This window comes from Ambystoma mexicanum, chromosome 9, assembly GCF_040938575.1.
Source record: "Ambystoma mexicanum isolate Mex_15411 chromosome 9, UKY_AmexF1_1, whole genome shotgun sequence".
Classification (NCBI taxonomy): domain Eukaryota; kingdom Metazoa; phylum Chordata; class Amphibia; order Caudata; family Ambystomatidae; genus Ambystoma; species Ambystoma mexicanum.
Genome location: NC_090931.1, coordinates 1,536,778,110 through 1,536,802,475, shown reverse-complemented (window position 1 = coordinate 1,536,802,475; position 24,366 = coordinate 1,536,778,110). Strand labels below are relative to the sequence as shown.

At 50.0% G+C, this 24,366-nt stretch overlaps 1 protein-coding gene across 2 annotated transcripts in view; it reads right to left on the bottom strand.

The window, feature by feature from the left end:
• Positions 1-24,366, bottom strand: part of LOC138489466 (zinc finger protein 436-like) — a 235,340-nt gene that overhangs the window by 188,967 nt on the left and 22,007 nt on the right. For both annotated transcript variants that reach the window (XM_069617194.1, XM_069617193.1), the window contains exon 2: positions 20,694-20,820. In XM_069617194.1, the coding sequence (XP_069473295.1) occupies positions 20,694-20,820 (127 nt within the window). The remainder of the gene's footprint in view (positions 1-20,693; positions 20,821-24,366) is intronic.

Below are 24,366 nucleotides of genomic sequence, written 5' to 3'. Positions count from 1 at the left end.
TTCTGTCTGTATTACATCTTGGTCCACTGTTGTGCCTCCGCTCTGTATCCATTTACAATGTGACCACTGGGTGGTCTCCGTTCAGATCAGATAAGGGAAAGTCTTCTGTTGCCTTTGTGTAGTTCGTGGGAGTCTCCCCTGCCTCAGTATGTGGTCTCCAATGTTACCCTTAGACTGAGTACAACAGTCTCTTCAGCACACCCAAGTCATGACTCTGCTGTATGACAGTTGTTAAGAATAGTCTGCTGGTACTGATCCTAAGGGCCTCCCCTACTCCCTGGAGACCCTTGATCATATTCTAGTACACCCTTTATTCTGATCAATCCGTGTTAGCCAGTATATTTGCTTGCCTTCGCTTTATCTATGTCTGCCTGTTTATAGCCAGCTCCTGCGTGTTTCAACTCAGATCAGCCTGACACGCACCCTGTTTCTGTTACATGCTAAGCGTTACCTCTTGAATCTACAGTTCAAACTCAGATTTATAGCTTTTGCTCTGGGCTCTCTGGCCAGACTCCTGACACTGTGTTGCATTCATTTCTAAGCATGCATCTTTCTGGTATATTTGACAGTTATCAGATACAAAATAGCTTGTGTCTGTGTGCCATATTTAAGAAATGTAAGTTACAGAGTCACAAGTAGGTTTGTATTACAGGACAAGCAGATTTGTCAAACATCTTGCCCCTTGGACAAGTAGATTTTTAAAAAAAATACACCCTTGACAACGTCTTTCTACACCATCATGAGTGTCAGGTTTACATCATGAGAGAAATACTGTTTTATTTGTGTCTACATTTCTGTTCCTGTCATGGGGTTTCACTGAGATTTTCCATTTCATGTCACCAAACTTTGCATGATGGTCTTCACAGTCAAACGTTCTCTCTCTGTTCTGTTGTACCGAGTTCAGTGTCCGCCAGCTCTATAGTAGTAGCTTTTACTCTGTCAGGTAGGGCCTAAAACTTCCCCCGAACCTGGCACAGGTGGGGCTACATGGGTGTAACAAGTGCCAGCCCTGTCCCAGAAGTGAGGTGAGGTTAAGCGGGAGGCTCAGTCCTCAATCCATTGCCCCCTTATGTGCCATGCCTGTTAAATCTGGTCCAACACTCGGTCACCTGATGTCTTCCAGTATCGTTTATGGCCAGTGTTCGCTCTCTTCTTTTTTAGAAGTACGAGACGTAGAGTGCAGCGCAATGGTGGCAGAAAAATAAACAAATGGCAAACCAGAAACTCTGTAACTAGCATGGACTATGAACGTTCAGTGATGTATGCCAGAAAAGCAAACTCACCACAATAAAAGAAAAACGAACATCCAGACCCGAGCGCCCCAGAGAAACAGCAGAGAAACCATCAACAACTGCAAACAAAAGCCTGCTGGAAAAGTGAGCGAGTTTGAGTTACAGCTTTTCCCCTGTGTAACCCAGCTCTTGGGATAAAGACAGGCATAGACTGGCCCACAGAGTCAGGTGAGCGCTGGAGAACAGTATATAAGGAAGCAAATTGAAGACAGAGTGGCCAGTGTTCAGGTGAGATCAGGAGGCGTGAAGGTGGATCGAGAGATCAGAGGGATGATGGACAGCAGAGTCGAGTGCTGAGAAGTTGGTGCAGAGTGGAGGTGAGGTATTGGTAGTGAGAGAGTGGTACCCGTTTGTGAGAGCGAAGCAGTGAGTGAGTATGTGTGCGAGAGAATAGTGAGAGTAGTCGGTGGAGGGAGTGGGTGCTAGAAGGGAGCAAGGCTAGCATAGAGAGGTGCAGGAGACGTGTGAGGAGAAGGCTGTAGGAAAACAGTGAGGGGGTGAGAATAGTGAGAGGGAATATATTAGGTAGGTTGACAGAGAGATTAGCAGAGACCGGTGAGCAGGGCACCATATCCCTGGGAGAGTGAGCAGGGCACTGTATGTCACGACCCCTATCCCAGACCCCCACTGGCAAGTCAACCTGCCAGGTAAGGCCAGGGTTCAGGGTTCCATTAGGGCCTCAGAGGCCTTACATCCTCTTCCAAGACTCGGCTCATATTCAGTATGGAGAACATCTTTGAATGGGAACTACTTTTCTTTGGGCCTGCAGTCAACATGGAGGCACTCACATAGCCCAGTTCCCAAGAATTGAGCTATGCGGTATAGTGTTTTGGGTGTGGTGGCCTGGGACTACTTTACCTGGACTACTTTACTGGGAGCAATGCTCACCGAGTTCCGTGTCCTTGATACCAGCAATCCTTGGAGAAGCGAACCTGCAGAGGGGAAAAAGAACATAATTATTAGAATCTTACCTGCAAACTCCATCCTGTCATCCGCCCAACAAGCGGGACCTCACTGGGAGTGACTGCATTTAGAGGACGAGGACTCCTGGGATAGACCAAGAAACTCTAGGACATCTGTACTTTCTGCCTACATGGGGACCACAAAGGTTGTACAGTTGATAGAACCTTTTGATTTGTCTAACACCTATGCTGAACCCCCTTCAGACGTAATACAGAATAATCAGAAGCACGTTGGTTCTTCGTGGTTACTTCGTAGATGATTTAATTGAATAACAAATTAACGAAAACAAAATGTAAGAACACCCAATCGCTGGACCTGAAATGAAAATAAAGGTAACAACATAAAGGTACTATCCAGCCGAAGCTGGATAAATGATCAAAACATCTGTGCATATGTAATCTAATATGGCAAATTATATTTTTGCAACCTTGGACACGAATGAAGATTACCAACAGGGAGCCACGGACACAAAAGACAGACTTTCCCCTTGCTACAGCAGACTGTCCCATTAATGAGGCCAGGCTAAGTCAGGCCTCCCTCTTTAATTATTTGCACATGACTCCACTTGTCTCTCCCAGGCAGCATTAAAGGCAGAGCAGGAAAGCACATTTTAAGCGAGTTGGGGATGCTGGTTAGGTGCAGGAAGCCAGAGGAAGACCAGAGAAGCTGCAGATACCATGGGAGACCCGGAGGAGAAAAACGCCCTGACACTGGCCCTGTGAGTCCAGAGAAGACTGCACTGAGGAGTGGAGAGCTTTAAATCCAGAAGGCAAGACCATGGGCAGCTGGTGTTGCCTGGCGGTACTTACAGCAAGACTCCTCCCCTTGGCCAGTCAGGTGAACCCAGGTCTCTTAGGGTCAGCAGAAGAGACCCTGACCTCAGAAAATGATTCCCTCTTAGCTCCTGCAGCTCGTGAGGCCAGAAAGTGCTGTTTTGGGGAGCGGAGAAGTGGGAGCAAAATACTAACAGTGCATTCTGGGACTAGAAGTCCCAAAACCCTTTTGGAAGTTTGTGAACCTCGACAGGGAGGCCCTTTCTGAACCCTAACAGAGGTCTGAGCCCAGCAGAGTGAGATCCTTGGAAACTTTTGTGAAAAACTGACACCAGACCGAGTGGTCCAGTGCCACGTGGGCGCTTATTCGAATGTCTCTGGCTGGTGCCCCCTCTCCCAAACAGGGAGAAACTAAAAGGTACCAAAATGCCCTGGGGGAGGACAGAGTAAGGTGTCAAAGTGGTCACACAAGGGTCACACCAAACCCCTTGTACAGTCGAAAGTCTTTGACACGTGGTGGTGAATGAACTGTGCAAAGCCTGACTGGGGGCTTTAGAGGAAGCCTGACTGGGGGCTTTAGAGGAAGCCTGACTGGGGCTGAGACCCGGACTTAAGTAAGAAAACAACCTAAGGGGTCTAGTGTTCTGTGACAAGTATGAACCCGACGGAGGGATGCCAAGAGAAAGCTACGGGAAGGGAAACCATGCTTTCTGATAATGTTAAAGGTATTTATACCGTGCACCGTCACTGACAGAGTTGGTTCCCAAGTGCTCAGGCAGATCTGTAAACAAGAAGATGGGGTGGTTAGGTTAGTCGGGTGAAGAGGGAGTAGGAAAGTGAGAGAAGTGGTGTGCTGTTGGCAGCTTCAGTTCATTTTTGACCGGGTGCTGAGCTTTGGTGTGAATATCGGACCCATGCAAGACCTTGTGTGCTGTTGGTACAGTTTATGTGTGGTTAGTTTGTTGTTGCGGTGTGGTGAAGTGCATGCGGTTTGCTGAGCGAGAATATGGTTGTGTGGATTTTTGGGTGAGTTAAGTGTGCAGAGATTTGCACACGGACGTGCAGATTTTTCACGTGCCAAATCACTCAGTATCAAGCTGGCCACGCGTAAGCACACGGAAGACCACGCTCCTGCCCAGAAGGCCGAACTACTGCCCCCCAGAGCCCAGAGCACGCTCCCACCTGCCATCTGCTGCTGCCTGACTGCCTGCTGCCCACGTGCCCTGCCATTTGCTGCCTGCACATCAGCCAGGGGTGCTGTTGCTGTGACCACCCCTGCTGGAACCGAAGACTCCCGACTGGGATTCCATCGCTCCACAGCCCAGCCCCAGGACCCAGTTGCCCACCCACTCCTGCCTCTGGGGTTGTCATGTCGGGGCAAACACCATCTGAGACCACTGACAACCCCCGGCCAGAGAGGCAGAGGGGCACCAGCTTCAGTGCCACCGAAGTTGGTGTCCTGGTGGAGCAAGTCCTGGGGCAGTATGATGCCCTCTTCGGAAGTTCCCGCGCCGACAAGGAAGGACGGACTCGGATCTGGACTGACATCCTGACTGCCATCAACGCGGAGGGGGTGGCAGTCCGCGACTTACAACATGTCAAGAAGCGCTGGGAGGACTTCAGGTCCAGGACCCTGAACAAGGCCCGGAGCGCCTCTTGAAGGCAGCGGATGCCAAGGGGCGCCGGGGCCACTTGTCGGAAGAACAGATGAGGGTCCTGGAACGCATATCCCCAGCGCTCCACGTCCAGGTCCTTGAGAGGCAGACCCGTCTGGAGTGGAGCGGTAAGTGTACATGCATCCTGATTGTGAGCAGTGCGTGTGGTGATTTTTCAGTAGTGTGCAGGTTGCACATCTGTTTGTATGGGGTCGAGTATGGGTGGGGGTGTACAGGGCCGTGGGGCTAACACATGCGAGGGCTGGAATGTGTGAGACATGGATGGTGCTTGTGTGTGTAGGCTTGCATGCCAAATGCAGTTGTGTGGGCACACATGTTTGGATGAATGTGTATGTAAGTAGACATGTCCGTGATGTCACGCATGTATGTTGTTTTCGGCTGCATGTATCAGCACTGTGTACATGTGCATGTGTGTGTATTTGACAAGGGTGCAACAGTGATGCAACATGGATGCATGTGACAGCGGTATGTGGAAGCCTGATTGGCAGATGTGACATGGATGCCCGTCTGAACACTGAAACACTTGGCAGAGGTGTACACATGCATGCAAGTGTGGTGGTGTGTGTACATGTGTGGTGCACTTCCTGTGTTGCATGTGATGTCTGGCTCACCTTTGGCTGCTCATGCTGTTGTATGTGTATGGATGGTGCTGGCAGTTGCGATATGGCTGTGGTATGGCTCATGTGTGCGAGTTGAAATGACATGTGTGTTGGGGATTGTGATGACATGTCTGAGGTTTGCCAATGCCACTCATGTACAACTGTCATGTGTGTATGTGTCCATTGTAGAGTGCCCTGATGCCTGTGTTTTGTTTCTCCCTGTCTGCAGCGTCAACTGATGAAGAGGGCGGAGAAGGTGCTGTGGAGCACAGCGGCGGGGATCCCACCGCCAGCCGGAGACGCAAGGCCCGGCTCCCCTCCCATGTTGTCATCTCGTCGGGGAGTGAGGAGTCCGGTGCCGTGTCCCAGGCCGCAGCTGCCGGGGGGAGGTCCAAGAGGCGGAGGTTGGAGTTGGACTCCTCGGCAGCAGAATGGGCAGCTGGGACCCCACAGGGCCCAACAGGGGAAGATGGCACGGAGTCATCCAGGTTGGTGGGGGGTTTGGTGGAGGAGGAGGCCGTGCAAGCACCAGAGACGGGGTCTGGAGGTGGGGATCCCACTGGTGCTAGTGGTGCAGTGCAGGACCAGGGACAGGGGGCAGCACAGGCCGCCGCGGAGGTGCCTGTGTGCAATCCTGTCCCTGATCCTGTCCCTGCATCATCTTGCACCAGCAGGGATGCCTACGTCCAGACCCGTTTTCAGGCAGGGGATGAGCTCACGTCAACTGGCCTTCCTCTGCCTGCGGACGTGGCTATCCGGGTCCGGGTTGAGCCTGTCATGGCTGGTGTGGCGTTGCGTCAACGGGCCATGCGAGGTGACCTGCAGTCTTTTCATGAGGAGACTGCACGTCATCTCGAATGGCTCGTTGACCACGTCAGCCTGCTGGGACAGGTCACCCAGGCCGGATTCCTCCGTCTGATGGGGCTTGCTACGACCCCCTCCTCAACTGGAACCCTACGCGCCAGTCGTCCTCCGTGCCATCTTCCCACCCATCAGTCACCTGGGTGCCCTGTGGAGCTGCCTCTGACGGTGCGGCCAGGCTGGTGGAGGAGGCATCCCTGCCACAGTCGGGAGACGGACGTCCAGCAGGGGTGGCCACATCTACGACTGCACCCCAGTCGGCGGAGGATGTGCAGGCAGCAGGAGGCAGTGCACGGGCAGAGGCACAGCAGCAGCAGCAACGTGGTGGGAGCCATGAAGGCTCGGGGCCTTCAACATCAGAGGGGCAGGCATCGGCCGGAGGGCAGGAGGACCCAGGACAGAGAGTGCCTTCCGTGTGGCAGCGGTTGGGCCACGCCATAGATGCGGAGCGGCAGCGGGCGGAAGAGGCACGGCTCACAATGGTCAGGGCGGAGAACTCCATGCGGAGGGCCCTGAGGCGGGCCGAGTGCCTCGAGGCAATCCGCAGGGGTTTGGAGGTGGACACGTCGACGGCCCTGCGGACCCTCGGGGCCATGGAGGAGGACCGCCTCCGGGACATTGAGGAGGAGTTCGATGATGCCCTGGCCCGGGACATCCACAAGTGAGCCGTGAAACTAGCCCGCTCCCCTTGTACATAGTTATGTAGGTAGTGTTCGGTTTCATTTTTGTTTTGATTTTATATGGACCTTTCGGACATTGGCCACATTTTTGTATATAGTTTATTTTATTAGTTAGTGTAGTTAGATAGGTTTCCTTTCTTTTGTTGGGATAATGGACCCTGGCTTGTTCCCATGTACATAGTTCACTGTTGGATTGTATTTTTTTTTTTCACATTTTAACCATGGAGCAATGGCTTTCTTTTTTATTTCCCATTGGATTTTGTTTTGTGGACATTGACTTTGGACACCATTAATTTGCAATTTTATTTTTGGTTTTGCTTTTTTTCACGGACATGCTTCTTTTAATTTTTGTACATTCACATTTCTGTTTCTTCATTTTTTATTCTATTTATGTTTCCTTTAATACATATTTTTTTTGGTGAACTTCAATGTGTGGTATCTCATTGGTTTCATGCATTTCATGATATGGGTTTTGAGATTCACTGACACCCATTGGGTGTATGTGAGGGAAATGTGTTTGTTTCGGAACTTGCAATTGGTGTTCTGTCATGTAATTGCCAATTATGAGTGGGTGGATGCAATACTCGGGTGGGTGTTTTGCATTTGGAGGCTGACCATAGGGACCAGGGATCTAGATTGTGATGACATGTTGGCTGGGGAACATGAGTTGCACATGGGTGGGGGCCTGCTGGCAGGTGCCCCACAGTGCTGGGGGGTGGGGGTGGTGGGGAACATGAGCTGGACATGGGTGGGGGCCTGCTGGCAGGTGCCCCACAGTGCTGGGGGGTGGGGGTGGTGGGGAACATGAGTTGGACATGGGTGGGGGCCTGCTGGCAGGTGCCCCACAGTGCTGGGGGGTGGGGGTGGTGGGGAACATGAGTTGGACATGGGTGGGGGCCTGCTGGCAGGTGCCCCACAGTGCTGGGGGTGGGGGTGGTGGGGAACATGAGTTGGACATGGGTGTGGGCCTGCTAGCAGGTGCCCCACAGTGCTGGGGGGTGGGGGTGGTGGGGAACATGAGTTGGACATGGGTGTGGGCCTGGTGGCTGGGGGTGCTGGGAGACATGGGAGGGGGCCTGGTGGTGGGTGCCCCTGCACTGCTGGGGGGTGGGGGTGCTGGGAGACATGGGTGGGGGCCTGCTGGCAGGTGCCCCACAGTGCTGGGGGGTGGGGGGGAACATGAGTTGGACATGGGTGGGGGCCTGCTGGCAGGTGCCCCACAGTGCTGGGGGTGGGGGTGGTGGGAGACATGGGTGGGGGCCTGGTGGAGGCTGCCCCTGGTGGCTGGGGGGTGGGGGTGCTGGGAGACATGGGTGGGGGCCTGGTGGAGGCTGCCCCTGCACTGCTGGGGGGGTGGGGGTGGTGGGAGACGATGGGTGGGGGCCTGGTGGAAGCTGCCCCTGGTGGCTGGGGGGTGGGGGTGCTGGGAGACATGGGTGGGGGCCTGGTGGTGGGTGCCCCTGCACTGCTGGGGGGTGGGGGTGCTGGGAGACATGGGAGGGGGCCTGCTGGCAGGTGCCCCACAGTGCTGGGGGGTGGGGGTGGTGGGGAACATGAGTTGGACATGGGTGGGGGCCTGCTGGCAGGTGCCCCACAGTGCTGGGGGGTGGGGGTGGTGGGAGACATGGGTGGGGGCCTGGTGGAGGCTGCCCCTGGTGGCTGGGGGGTGGGGGTGCTGGGAGACATGGGTGGGGGCCTGGTGGAGGCTGCCCCTGCACTGCTGGGGGGGTGGGGGTGGTGGGAGACCTGGGTGGGGGCCTGGTGGAGGCTGCCCCTGGTGGCTGGGGGGTGCTGGGAGACATGGGTGGGGGCCTGGTGGAGGCTGCCCCTGCACTGCTGGGGTGTGGGGGTGGTGGGAGACATGGGTGGGGGCCTGGTGGAGGCTGCCCCTGGTGGCTAGGGGGGTGGGGGTGCTGGGAGACATGGGTGGGGGCCTGGTGGTGGGTGCCCCTGGTGGCTGGGGGGTGGGGGTGCTGGGAGACATGGGTGGGGGCCTGGTGGAGGCTGCCCCTGGTGGCTGGGGGGTAGGGGTGCTGGGAGACATGGGTGGGGTCCTGGTGGTGGGTGCCCCTGCACTGCTGGGGGGTGGGGGTGCTGGGAGACATGGGTGGGGGCCTGCTGGCAGGTGCCCCACAGTGCTGGGGGGTGGGGGTGGTGGGGAACATGAGTTGGACATGAGTGGGGGCCTGCTGGCAGGTGCCCCACAGTGCTGGGGGGTGGGGGTGGTGGGAGACATGGGTGGGGGCCTGGTGGAGGCTGCCCCTGGTGGCTGGGGGTGCTGGGAGACATGGGTGGGGGCCTTGTGGAGGCTGCCCCTGCACTGCTGGGGGGGTGGGGGGAGACATGGGTGTGGGCCTGGTGGAGGCTGCCCCTGGTGGCTGGGCGGTGGGGGTGCTGGGAGACATGGGTGGGGGCCTGGTGGAGGCTGCCCCTGCACTGCTGGGGGGTGGGGGTGGTGGGAGACATGGGTGGGGGCCTGGTGGAGGCTGCCCCTGGTGGCTGGGGGGTGGGGGTGCTGGGAGACATGGGTGGGGGCCTGGTGGTGGGTGCCCCTGCACTGCTGGGGGGTGGGGGTGCTGGGAGACATGGGTGGGGGCCTGCTGGCAGGTGGCCCACAGTGCTGGGGGGTGGGGGTGGTGGGAGACATGGGTGGGGGCCTGGTGGAGGGTGCCCCACAGTGCTGGGGGGTGGGGGTGGTGGGAGACATGGGTGGGGGCCTGGTGGAGGCTGCCCCTGCAGTGCTGGGGGGGTGGGCGTGGTGGGAGACATGGGTGGGGGCCTGGTGGAGGCTGCCCCTGCAGTGCTGGGGGGGTGGGGGTGGTGGGAGACATGGGTGGGGGCCCGGTGGAGGGTGCCCCTGGTGGCTGGGGGTGCAGGGGGACATGCGTTGGTGGGCAGTAGTGCAAGTTGACATGTGGGTTGGCTGGGGGTCATGGCCATGGTGGATGGTGTGCCTGCAGGACATGTGCAGGGTAGGCCCCTGTGGTGTGAGCCACCTGCAGGGGCCGTGGAGGGTGTAGAGGGAACACCTGGGAGGACCCACACGTGCAATTCACGTGTGGTGCTCCCCGCGCACCCCTGTAATACACGTACCCTGATGGAATCGCGTGTGGAACGTCCCGCGCAGCCCGCACCCCTGAAATACACGTTCCCTGATGGTGGAATCCCGTGTGGAACTTCCCGTGCACCCCTGAAATACACGTGCCCTGCTGATGTCGCATGTGAAACTTCCCCCGCACCCCAAAATACACGTACCATGATGAAATCGCGTGTGGAAATTCCCGCGCACCCCTGAAATACACGTACCCTGCTGCAATCGCGTGTGGCACTTCCTGCGCACCCCTGAGATACGCGTACCGTGCTCGCACGGGCCCAATCGCGTGTGGAATTTCCCGCGCACCCCTGAAATACACGTACCCTGCTGAAATCGCGTGTGGCACTTCCCGCGCACCCCTGAGATACGCGTACCCTGCTCGCACGGGCCCAATCGCGTGTGGAAATTCCAGCGCACCCCTGAAATACACGTACCCTGCTGAGATTGCGTGTGAAACTTGCCCCGCACCCCGAAATACACGTACCCTGCTGAAATCGCGTGTGGCACTTCCCGCGCACCCCTGAGATACGCGTACCCTGCGGAAATCGCGTGTGGAACTTCCCGCGCACCCCTGAAATACACGTACCCTGCTCGCACGGGGCCAATCGCGTGAGGTACTTCCCGCGCACCCCAGTGACACACGTAGCCCGCTTGCCGTGCTGGTACAGGGTTAGCGCAGCCCTTTGTGCTGGATTGGGTATATGGATTGGGTATATTGATGGCTTTTCCCTGCGCGAGAGGCATTCTTGGGGGCGTAACTGGAGCTGCTGCAGGGTCGCTGCGCCACTGTGCGCCACGGCTGGTTTTGGTGGCTGGAATCCATGAATACGCTGTGCGCGGAAATGGATTTTAGTTGGAGTGTTGAGTTTTCTGTGACGTAGGATAAACTTAGTAGTGCGCGGTTTTTGTTTTGAGAGCGCGGTTCCTCTGAATTCATGCGCGGTCCATCTATTGCGCGGCTCGTCTCTTGTGTGCGCGGTCCTTCGGTGTATGCGGTTCATCTGAATTAAAGAACGCGGTTCATCTTAAAGTAAGCGCGCGGTTCTTCTATTGCGCGGTTCATCTCCTGTGTGCGCGGATTCCTGAGAGCGTCGTTCGTCAGCGTGTGGTTCTTCTTAAAGAGAGTGCTGATCATCTGTTGAGCGCAGTTCTTTCGTTTGCGCAGTTTATTTTTATTTTAGTGCACACATTTTCTACGATTAATCATAAAGAGTCATTCAAGAATTCAAGAACTCATTTTTGAAGTATTTTTTGGGACTAATAATTCTTTACCATAACAAATTTTTGTGTGTGTTAGTAATAGAATTCCAAAGGGCAACTTCAAGTTTTCAGTAAGAAAGAGACTGAGTAATAATATTTTTAGCCTATCAGCTATCAAGCATAGGCTGCAGGTATTCATCTTTCTTTAATTAAAAACATATAAAGAATTAGAATTAAATATTGTATAAAGATATAATTATATATATTATTTGTGTTTAGATTTTCACAGACAAGACACTGATGAAAACAATTCCAATAATCCAGTTCCAGATGGAAAACCAGTAGTCGAGAGGTCAACAAAGAAACCAGTGAAAATCTGCTTTTGTTTTGTTATCCATTCCCCTTTCCCCTCGGGTATGCCAATTTGCTAATTATATCTCTTGAGAGATTGTTGAGTTGTCACACTTGGGGGATCTGGTGGGCCAGCATCACTCCTGCAGGAAGTTTTCAAGATTGGACCTTGACAACTATTGACCTTCCATCCCGATCTAGCTGTGTTTAATCCATGGTATCGTCCTATCATATCTATCACTCAGTTGTGGTATGCTGTAGATTGTCTTCCTTAGATTCTGTCTATTGTCGATAGCTTAGGGGGTTTTGGGGATCGGTTTCTTCATTCATCATCTTTTTAGCTGTGTCTATGCCCCCGTAGGCGTTCTTCTAGTTATGAGGTGAAGAGGCAGGATTTGAAGAGTTTTCTGAATAGTAGGTGATTTATTGTGTTACGTATGTTCTTTGGTAAACTGTTACAAGTTTTTGGTGCAAGGTGAGAGAAAGAAGATACTCCAAATTTTCTTTTTGTTGTAGGGTTTTGGTTCCAAACAGATTTCGTTGCTCGATCTGAGCATCCTTGTTGGCTGAAGTAGGATTAATTTGTCTCTGAAGAACTCTGCGCCTTGGTTGTGGATTGCTCAGTGCGTGATGCACATTGATTTGAACTTGATTCGCTGTTTGATGGGTAGCCAGTGTAAAGTAGTAGGCTGTAGTCAGATGCAGGGATAACAAGTTAAGATTTGTTGCTGTGTTAACCTTTCCACCAGCCCCTCAGTATAAACAACAAAACATGCTTATTTTTGGCTCAGCCGGCTTGCGGTGTAAAGGGTTAATCAATTCAGAGTTCGAATGTCCTCTTAGGCTTCTCGCCTCTTTGAAAGAATAATAAACAGCTCACATAAATTCCCTTTTCTCGGACGCTAGCTTTCCGTTCCTTCGCCAGCCGTCCAAAATGGGATTTCAAAACAGAGGAGATAAACCCGCGGAAGCACTGTCCTTTGAAATGGCTTACGGCCAGGTTTCCCTTGTCAGTGAATCTGCCTCAGGTGTGTATTTCTGCGCTGCCGCTCCTCGAGCCTTTCTTGGCGGAGAGTCTGCCTCTTGATAAGGATCTCCGCGATGTCGCTCCTTCATCTTCCTAGTACGCCCAATGTACAGCACCTGGGGATTCCTCGCCCTCCTCTGTGGTCTCCGGCCAGTGCTGCTGCAGTAATGAGAGACACCTGGGGAGTTTCCTGGGGCTTCTTTTAACCCATCCTCCCCTCCATTCAGCCTCCACCCACCTTTCCTGCCCACTTCCCACACCTGCAGCCAGGTTTTCCTTCCCCCAGCCACCCCATTCCATGCACTGTTTGTCCATCCCAACCTGTACTTCTATGTGTGTACCGGCCACTATACCGTATGACTGGGCTGTACCTATACCGCTTCCCTTGTTCATTTTGTCATTTCCCCCACCTTGTCTCCATTTCTCATGGTGGGTTATGGGACATGTAGTTTTGCTTTGTCCTGCTGATTTAACCTTTTGGGGGCTGGGTCTGAAAGTTAGAATGGGGTCGTCTTTTATCTCCATTGCCTCTTTGACCTCCTCACAGCCAGTTTAATGTTTTCAGTGCTGGCGTGATGTGTTCTCTTTGGGGTAATTTAAGGAGCAGTCTGGCTGCTGCATTTTGTATGCGTTGTAGTTTTATTTAGAAGTCGTTCAGGCATACCCAGATATAGGCTATTGGCGTAGTCTACTCTGGACATGACGAGAGCGATGATGATAATGACAGGAATGGTAGGATCATTTTTACCGATCGCAGGAGAAAGCAGCATTTCTTGATTAGAGTGTCTATTTGTGGCTCTAAAGTAAGTTTCCTGTCCATCAGCAGTCCCAGGTTTTATTGTTTTACAATTGACGATGGGGTTCGGGGTGTACAGCGTTCCCTTGGCCAAGGGATGTAGTGGTTGTCTCCTCGGTTTTTTGTGAGGATCATTATTTCTGTTTTGCCTGGGTTGAGTTTGAGGTAAATAGAGTTAATCCAGTTGTATATTTCACAAAGGCAGTTCTCTAGTGTTGATCTTTCTTCTGGAGTGTATTTTGTAGACTATTTGTGTATCGTCAGTGTAGTTGTAGCAGGTGAGGCCGTGTCTTTTGATGATCTTGATTAGTTGAGACAGGTAGATGTTGAATAATAACAGGGAGAAAGATGATCCTTGTGGTACTCCGCATGAGGATTCTCTTGGGTTGGATTTGAAAGGTTTCATCCATATAGTCTCTGTTCTGTTTGTTAGGAAGGATTTGATCCACAGTAGGGCGCGGCCAGTGATTCCAAGTTCTTCCAATCTCGTGATGAGGATGTTGTGGTTAATTGTGTTGAATGCTGCAGAGAGGTCTAGAAGTATCAAAGCAGTGCGGTTGTCCGAGTCTGTGTTTGCTTTTACGTCATCCCATATTGAGAGGAGTGCTGATTCAGTTCCTCTCATTGTCCAGAAGCCTATTTGTGCCTCGTCTAGTAAGCGGTGCTCTTCTATGAATTCTTGGGTTGTCCTATGCATGTACATTTCGAGCAGTTTAGCTGGATACGGGATGTTGGAGATGGGTATGTAATTGAAGAGGTCCTCTACATTTCCTGCTGTATCTTTGAGTAGCAGCCTGATGTATGCTGATTTGAAGGATTGTGGCACTTTCCCTGTTGAGATTGATAGGTTGAAGACATTCCTATGGTATTCCATGGGTGTTCCTTGTGAGAGGATTTATTTGTATATGTCAGGGGGGCAAGGATCGGTAGGAGAGCCCGTTTTGTTGCTTTGGTTTACCAGTTTGACGAAAGTATCCACTGATGTTTTGGGGAAGCTTCAGAGTTTGTTCGGTGCGCTCCTCGTAAGGGTAGCTGGATTCCGTAGTCTGTTCGCATAGTCTTTGGATGGAGACGATTTTGTTTTTTACGTGGTCTGCTAGGTCATTGCATAGTTCTTCTGGGTTTTTTGGTGCTTTGATGATTCAGTTGTCGTAGTATTTCCTTTGTGCTTTTTGTATTTCCTTTTTGTATGAGCGGATATGTTGTTGAAAACTTGCATTTTTTCTGCAGTTGTTTTTGATCCTCCATTCTAGCTCCAGTTTTTTTCTTTTTCATGGCGCTGGAGTAGTGGGATAGTGGGGTGAACCATTTTGCCGTTGCTCTTTTGCGTGAACGTGTGAAAGGTTTTTCTTTGGCGATTTCATCAATCATTGTTGCGATCCAGTTGTGGGGTAGAACAATTATTTTGTCCAGGTCAGCTTCAGCCATAGTTGTTGCTTGTGATTTGCTGAGTTCCAGAAGTGCAATTAGGTTGGAGCTTTTGATGGTTCTCCAATTTCTTCTCATGGTGACCGGTGGCTTGTCTTGTTGCTCGTTTACCAGAGTGGTCAGTGTGATTATGAAGGGAATAATGAGGTGGTTGCTCCAGAGTATTTGAATTGGTGGTGCTGTGGTGATGAGTTTACAGTTGGCGAAAATTGCATCAAGTGTATGCCCTGGTTAGGGATTTATGTGGTATTGTGGTTTCTTCATCGAACCAGATGTTGAAATCTCCGAGGATGATCAGGTGATTATGATTGATGGCTAGGGTGGTGATTGCTTCCATGAAAGCGTCTACGAAGGTTGCATCGTAGGTTGGCGGTCTGTATATCAGTATGAATTTCAGGTTAGTTCTGGGGTTTGCTGATAAGCGTAGGATTAGGGATTTGCATTTATCGATGTTTAATGGGTCTTCCAGTTTGATTTCCAGGTGTTCCTTGTGGATGATTGCCAGTCCACCACCTCTTCTGGTTTTCCTGCATTCTTGGACTCATTCGAAGTTATCAGAGGCAGGCAGTTGTTGAGGGTGACCTTGTAATTGTCATCTAGCCATGTTTCAGTTACAAATAGGATGTCGATACCTCAGTCACATAGGAGGTCGTAGATTTCGGTGGCATGTTTGGACATTGACCTTGCGTTGATTAGATTACAATGGATCTTTTTGGTGTGGTTTTGTTTATTTGTTGTTCCCTGTTTTGGTTTGTAAATGTTAAATGGGGGTGCTTATATATAGACTCCGATTGGTTGAAGATCAGCGAAGGCTGCTTCTTCATTGAAGCGGTCTGTTAGGTTAGTGGTTGGGTTGTTGACTACTAGTGCTTCGTCGTCGCGTGTGGTATGTTAAGGGTATCGATAGTGCCCTTCTGTTCTTGTGATGTATGGAGTGAGGGGGCTGGTATTTTCCCCAATCTCTTCTTGAGTACCCCCGTCTTTTTTCCAGTTCTTTGGCGGGATTCTTTGCTTGTCTCAAGAGGACAGTTTTGTTGAAGTAGCGAAGCTCTGTGGTTGTTGAAAGGTATGGTATAAGGATTTTCCTCTTATGATGTTTGTTCTGTTGATAGTGGTATTTGGCAGGGTGTGTTCTGTATTCAAGGCTGCTTCTACTGGGGGCAGTTACATTTGTGTTTCCGTATTAGTTGTTCCATGTTCCTGCTCTCTTTGTCAGCGTCCATTTCTGCATTGGGGCATTTTGGGTCCTCAATGGCGGGAGTTTGTGTCAGTGTAGAGTTTACAGGGCAAATGCCCGCCTGTCGTGACTTGTGCTAGGACAGTATTGAGGTTTTTCTCTTATGTTGCGATGCCTGGGGGATCTGTAAGGTGGTCTGTCCGTTCCCTCGGTTGGATGAGGTTTTCCTTTTCTATAGAGCACTATCCAAGGGAGTAGGGGAGTACTAGGAGTTGGGTGTGTGGCTCGGCTATTTGGGGCTATGGGGCAAGGTAAGCAGGGTTGGTGGTTGAAGGTAATTACTAGCTTTGGAGGCTGCTGGATGTTCTTGGGTGTCGGGCGGCCTAGGACTCAATAAAGGTAGGTATCGATAGAATTCCCAAAGGTTTGGAATGATAAGATAGTGGGGGCCTAGGTTTCACTGATGTTATAATTGAGGTGCTCTTTGATTTAGGATCTCCGATTGTTGGGGAGGGATCTAGGTTTGGCGTGGGCCAGCAATAAGTTAAGCACCTCGATTCCTGAGATCTAGTTGATAGGGGGAGCCCCTGGCTTCCCAGAGTGGCAGGCAGTGGTTGAGTACTAAGATGTGGCACGCCTGGATAACGGGAGGGAGGCTAGTGTTTCACATTTGAGCAGGCGTTAATTAAATGCCCAAATTTGCTATGCCTAGTTAGCAATAGTAGGGCAAGGGATTCACAGAGATCTAGTGCTATTTAGAACATTTAGAATTGACAGAGCTGGATTTTGGGTCAGAGGCCTTGGTGTCAGAGACTTGCAGGCAGTACTTAAAATGCCTCAATTAGAGAGACCTAGACAGAGAGAGAGAGGTCCCGGTTTCAAGCAGTAGCAGGCAGTAATTAGAGCAGCTAGATTTGAAACACCTAGATAATGGGAGAAAGGCCTAGGTTTCAAAGAGTGACAGGCAGTGGTTAGAACACCTAGATTTGAGAAATCCAGACAACGGGAAAAGATTGTGAAGTGAGGCAAGTGTGACCCCGACAGAGGGATGCCAGGAGAAAGACTAAGGGAAGTGAACCCTGCATTGTGATAATGGTAGGTGTTGGTTGGGAGTGGAGTGGAGTGGGGTGTGTGCATGTGTGTGTGGTGGGTGGTGAGGATAACTGCATATGTTCCACAGTTCAGCTCTTTGTTTGTTTGTTTGTTTATTTATTTATATAGCGCTCTTGACCCGGGGGTATATATGCGCTTTGAGCATCAGGTTACAGGTAAAAGACAATAGTACAGTATTAATAGGGCATAGATAATAGTATACAAACAATATACATACAATTGGACATTCAGGGTGCATACATATGTAGTAGGACGGTTATTTGTTGGTTAACCAGGAGATGACCTTAGTTCTGAAGGGTTGGAAAGTAGGTGTAGACTTAATATCCAGTGGGATGGAGTTCCAGAGTTGTGATGCCAAAGTTGGGAAGCTGGATCCTCCGGCTCTTTTAAGGGAGAATTTGGGAACTGTTAGTTGTAATGAGTTGGACGATCTGGTGGTTCTAGTGTTCTGTCTTAGTGTAAATTTGTTCGAGAGGTAGGGTGGGGCAAGATGATTAAGGGCTTTGTAAGTAAGGCATATGGTTTTCAAGTCTATTTTCTGTTGGATGGACAACCATTTGCAGGCAGTTCTGGTGGCGGAGATGTGTTCCCTTCTAGGAATATTGAGGGCGGCACGTAGTGCGTTGTTTTGTAGAACTTGCAATTTATTGATTACTGTTTTGTTGGCACCTACATAGAGGCTATTACAGTAATCCAGTTTAGATTGGATGAGTGCTCTGGCTAGGATGAGACAGTTGCTAGGGGAGATCAGTGGTCTGCAGGCCCTGATTAGTTTACCAGTGTAGGCAGTGGCTGAGGCGGTCATATTGATTTGTTTAATTAGGTTAATGTTCGTGTCTAGGTAGAAACCGAGGGTTTTTACACTCTTGGCGATGGGTATGGTGTTACCGTCAATAGTGAAGCTAGTGTAGCCGGGACAGAGTTTGCTGATAGTGTTAGGTGAGCCGACAAGAAGCAATTCAGTCTTGTCATCATTCAGGCATAGGCCATGTGTGGCCATCCATGCCTGAATGATGGAAAAGACTTCATTGATCCATTTGGCGTCCTTGTTGTAGTTGCCTGATAGGGTGAGGAGTATCTGGGTGTCATCTGCATAGTTAGTGTAGGTGACACCCAGATTGTCCAGCTTGTCGAATAAAGGCTTGGTGAAAATATTGTAAAGGGTGGGTGAGACACAGGATCCTTGTGGGACACCGCAGGTGATGGGGATGGGGTCAGCCGCTGCTAGGGGGGAGAAGACCCGCATGGTTCTGTTGTCCAGGAAAGATTGGATCCATGAGACTGCAGAGTGGGAGAAGTGTGCTGCCAGAGACAAATGGTTGCACATGATTTTATGGTCGACCAGGTCAAAGGCAGCGGAGAGGTCAAGGAGAAGAAGGATGGCAGCCTTATTTTTGTCTTTGAGTTCGTCTATCTGGCATTTGAGATCAACAAGGGCCGTTTCTGTCCCGTGTTGTGGTCGAAAGCCAGATTGGCGAGTTCCTAGTAGGTGATTGGCCTCGAGGTAGTCCTGAATTTGTAAATAAGCCACTCTATCCAAGATTTTTAGTAGGAATGGGACGGTGGTAATAGGTCTGTAATTCGTGGGGATGTCAGGGTTGAGAGTAGTTTTTTTTAGTAGAGGTAGGACCCAGGACTGTTTCAGATTGCTGGGGACCATGTTGTTGGCGAAGGACAGGTTTATTAATTTAGTGATAAATGGGGAGAGATCCCTAGCTGCATCTTTTATGATTTGTGCGGGGCAGCTGTCCCCCTTGCAATTCGATGGTTTAAGGGATGCTATAATTTTCTGAACCTCCAATATAGATACCTTTTTGAAGGTGAAGCCTGAACTAGTGGCAGTAGGTGGAAGGGGTGTGGGGATGGAGGTGGGATCGAGAGTAAGTTGTTGTCGTTTGTTGTCGATTTTGGTTTGGAGCCCTGAGATTTTGTTGGCTAGGGCATTCTGGATCCCTGTGCACCAGGGTTTGTCCTTAGTGCAAGAGTCAGTGGGGGTAATGGGGTTTTCTAGTTCCTTTAGTATGTTAAAGAGCTCTTTAGTACTGGAGCTTGCCTGGGAGATCCTAGTATTGAGAGAATCTTTCTTGGCACGTATAATCTAATTTTTGTAGAGGGTGGAGATGTTGGTGAGATTAGTTCTGTTATTTATGGAAGGCACTGATTTCCAGAGTGCTTCAAGTTTGTTTTTTTGTTGACGAAGGGTTTTGAGCTCCGGGGTGAACCATGTGTTCAGGTGCGCTTTGGGTATTCCTTTGCGCAGTTTCAGTGGGGCAATGATGTCAATGGCTTTGGCCATGGACTCATTGTAGGCATTGACCAGTTGGTTCAAGTCCGTTGTAACGGGTAGTGCGTTTAAAGTAGGGATCACCAGAGGTATTAGGGCTTCCGCTGTGATATTGCTCTTTTTCCTAGTAGGGCAGGCAGGTGCAATAATAGGCCTTTTATGTGCTGAATTGCTGGTAAGAATGTCAAACGGGAGGAGGTGGTGGTCAGTCCAGATAAGTTGTGTGGGATCTTCCGTAGTAATGTTGCAATTAAGGGTAGTTATCCAGTCGAGGATTCGACCTTTCGAGTGGGTGGGTTTGGAACAGAGTTGTTGGAGGCCATGCTCCTCTAATGCCATGGCCAGGGCAGTGGCTGGGGTGTCTAGGGGGTCGTTAAACCCGAGATTAAAGTCTCCGAGTATAATCAGTTGTGCTGAAGGTTTGGAACTTTCAGCAACTAGTGAGGTGATGTCTTCCTCAAATGAGCCAGGAGGGCCCGGGGGTCGGTAAATTAAGTGCAGTGTAATAGTACTTTTAGGGGAGGTTTGAACTTTGACTGTAATATGTTCACAGGATTTGAGTGGGGGAGCAGAGGATAGTCTGATGTCAAGCGTGGACTTAAAGATAATAGCTACGCCGCCTCCTCGAGCGTTCGGTCTATCTGCTCTAAGGATGGTGTAGTTATCAGGTATGGCTAGGGTAAGAGATGGACCTGCAGCATCGTGCAGCCATGTTTCGGTTACCGCAAGGAAGTCCAGGTTGTTTGTTAGAATAATGTCTGCAACTTCTGTGGCATGGGCGACTAATGATCTGACATTTAGGAGAGCTCCTTTAAGACTGGGATGGATGGTGTTGATGGGAGTTATAGTGTGAGGGTTGGTCTTATTGAGTGATTTGGCTGGGCCTTTGCTGGGTCTGTGGTGGGTTCTGGCGCCAAGCTCTTACTTCCTTTTGCCTGGTCTTCATGCTCATGGTGTTCCCTGTTGGGTGTGCTTTTTGCAGATGGGTTGTTTGCGGGTATAAAGTTAACTCTGTTGTTCCTTCTCATGTTTACTGCTGCACACCATGTTGCATGAGCCAAGTGTAGATATTTGTGTTTAGCGGTATTAACACCATTGCTTTTGTGCTTCTGCACATTTCATTTAATCCTTTGTTTTTGAGCAGTTGGGATTAGTGCAGACATTCCGTTGGCGCACTTCACACTCCTCGCGCCTCCATTCGCTGCTATGTGGAGCTTCCCGGCTCACCTGCACATGTGCAATATCTGGAGCCTGAGGCCATCTTAGAATAATTTAAGGTACACACATGAAAGACAGACCAGCAGAACCCATTCTGAGAGAGTGAAACAGCAAGGCAGCTACTTCCAGACTGTAATTAAAGATCAGGGGTGTAACGTTACCCAGAGAGAGCAGAGCCTGGTGAACTTCCTTCATCACATTCCCGCAAAGTTCCTTTTGCCACTCCTGAAAGACCTTCCATTCCTCTTCAGAGAAACAGGCGGGCGCATCGTGGAAGGTGGCCTGCACCTGGAACAGAAAATCTGACATTATTCATTTCCTAATAGCATCGAGTTAAATATGGTATACAAGGAATGTGCATTCATTTAAAATAAACGTTTCCTCCCTCGTGTAGCTCCTTCCATTCCTCATTTCCTATGAAGAGAGCATATGTGCTTGTAAACTAAAGGTGCGTCTTGTTTTCATAACCAGAAGATGATTAGCCAACCTTAAGATAAGCTGAAAAGCTGTGATAGACTCTACCAGGGATTTGTGTTTCACAAACGTACCTGGGGCGCAACTGCACACTGTACAAGAATCACTGCTAAATTCAGGGGTGTGTATGAGCTATATGGTTCAAGATAGCGTACATGGAAAGGGGACATGTGCAGGGAGGGATCGGGGAATGGCTGCCAGGTGGCATGGTTATCAGTGTTGAGTAGGGATGTCTTGATTTCTTTCCAGAGTTGTGGGAGTGCTAGGGAGAGTCTGACATGTGTTGGAATATAGTTCCGGATTCAGTAGTAAGAGAAGGTTTGTCTTCTAAGCCTCTCTTTTTCTGTCTTTTTTGTCATTCATAGTTTGAAGTCTGGCAATATCATGAAGCTGGTACAGTGGGCTTCTACGATGTGGGGCTGTGGGCTTCTACGATGTGGGGCTGCAGATCTGCTAGGTATTAGAGAACAACCCCTCTGTGGTGGGATGCACCCGCACTATAAATTGCACTTCCTTTTTATTTACTTCCCTTACAAACCAAACTTGGAAAATCCGGGGGAAGTTCCCAGCACACAGTCGAAACCTATGCACCCGTAAGAAATGTCTGTGTGTGCCATGACTCATTACTTCAGTGCCAATCTCTCATACTTGCATTTGCAGTGTGTACAATGCGTTACAACTACATGTGGGTATCAGGGTTCACTAAATAAAGTAGAACACAAAAGAGCCCATGTGGATGTGTGAAGGAGCAGTTAGAGGCCTAATACTCTGTCTGGTTTCTTGCCCACAAGAAGCACCGAGAGGACTATTCTTGTAATAACTGAGAAACTGTTAGACATGGGGGATAGCAGCAGAATTGCAGCCATTATTTTACTAAATCTTTCAGCGCGATTGCCGCCAAAGACCATGATGTCATGGTATTTAATCCCATTCTACCCGGCGGGGTAGGAGCAACATGTGAGATGCCATTTCATGTCACAATTCCCCTCATATTAGGAAAGCTAGCATTGGCTAGGTGGAGTAGCAAGTAGTACCTTGAAGAGGAGGAGCAAGTATATTCAGAACAGCAGGAGATCTACTCAAAGCGCTTCAGTGCTCAAAGAGGCTCCTAGAGGCCTATATGAGCATTGAAGAGAAGTGACACTTCAGTCATAGCGTCACAAACACATTCATTCATTCATTCATTCAGTCAGTCATTCATGTAACCATTTATTATAGCAAAGCACTTAGCTGCTTGATAGCTTGATCAGATCATATCATATCATACATTGAAGGGAGTGCTGTGGGGAACCCTGCCACACTTAACAGTATTTCGTGGAAACTATTGTCGGCAAACAGCAAAGGTTCGCTAATCATCTCTGCTTTGCACTGATTGTAGCAAATAAATGGATATTGAGGCAAAGAACGATATTCATTCAATCCATTGGCCGAGGAGATCAAGACCCGCCCTCCGATCCGGAAACAGAATACAGCTGTTCCTGTGCGCACATTGGAGGGAGTGCGTTAGCGAGTGCTGTCTCGCTGTCCCGCTAGCCCGCAAGAGGCCGAGGAATTAAGATGAGTGCCTGAAGCTGTGGTTGTCTATCGTCATTGCAAAGCCCATATCCATTCTAGTGTAACACTGATGTTGTGATGCTGAGCAAAAGCAAGGTGAAATCATCTACACAACTTGAGCAAAGGATAGTCGGCGTCGAGTTATAACATTTCAATAACTGCTCAAACAGATCCTCAGGGCCCAAGTGGATAGCCAGTAAGGCTAGGCAACGGACCCATTAACTCTAAGGGCAAAGTTAGATTGTTTTTTTGGGCTGATTCAATCACACTGATGCCAAACAATGCGCTACCTGCTGAAACTACAGACATGGTGAATAATGTTAGAGAGGCCCAAGCTAGCTGAGACCATTCCATCATGGACGACATTCTTTTTTATAGGTAATTTATCATGCACCTACACAAGAGTGTGTCTCAAGGGGAATGGGATGAGGGTGGAACAATCCTACTGGGCCTTGTACATTCAGATTGTGCAAGTGCAGGTTATTTATGACGCGCATAGTTTCAAGCATGTGTTGCTCAGCGTGGTCTTGCTTCCAAGACCCACGCGTTTCCACAGAGCTATCCAATAATTCCCTACTAGACCTTTCCTATTCCTTGCAGCAATCCATAGCGGGGGATGCTGCTATAATCCCGTGTAACGCAGGGCAGACAGTGGAAGTAGAAACTGAAGTCATCTGGGCTGAGGGGGGGACACTATCTAAAGACCCCAATAGACTTTCTGTACCCCCCAACTTGCTTGACCATCCGGTGCTTAATGACCAATCTAATGAGTCAACCAAAAGTATTGATCAATATCAAAAAATCCATTCCTTCATGGCGACGACTCAATTTGCCATGAAGGTCCTTTTGACACGATGCAGGAAAATACATGATAATCTTTTTCCGCGGGGGGTGCCAGAGGGTTACCCCTAATGAGGAGTGTATAGTAAGACCTGTAACGGTTCCAAAGTGCGCAGGCACAGCCGACGCCAAGGCCACCACGGAGATCTTGGGTAAAAATCAAGAATGGGGATGAGGTGGAGCTGTGTCCCCTGCATCTCCAGACATTTACTGTTCTAGGAAACAGACGCCTGGCCCGGCATGCCTGGCAGGCACATGCTAAGCAGAAAAATGTGGTGGAAGTGCTACCAGCTCAGGTAAATGTGAAGGGGTCTAAAAAGATTAGAAAAAAAGCATCCCGTGACAAAAAAAACACAGTCAAAACAAAGTAGCAAACTAGCAAGCTGGTTAGTTAATGATAAATTGGCTACCAGTGTGGCTACGGATCAGGACCTTGAAGAATCCCTGCATGAGAATCATCTGGCTCCCAATTGTGTGGAAAGTTTGATCATACTAAATCTGGTCCAATTAAAGTAAATACTAGAAGGACCAGGGGGACAGGGGGCTACGAATGACTTGATCGGACCTGTTCAGGATTCATTGGATAAGAAGTTGTATGTAAACAACATGAAAAAGAAAAGCAGAGATAAATGGTTAGGTCGCTCAACTTTCATTTCAGTCCTGAGTCAAATACCCCAGTTGCGAGTGCTAGTTTCGGATGACTTTTAATTCTTTGAACTCCTCGAAAGTACAAACCCCAACGTCACGTTGAGACATTGTAAAATGTTGATATGGTAACATTATTATGCAATCACTGTGTACAACTGTTTAACTGTGGGGTTGAACTTGATGTGGATATGGATAAGGTGGATATGAAACTGCTTGGAATTAGTAGTTAGGGACTATGGCAATCTGCCTCCAAGACTAACACGCCCCTGAAAGTGGAAATACTAAATTAGCAGATATAGCATCCATGTTGAAATGGTT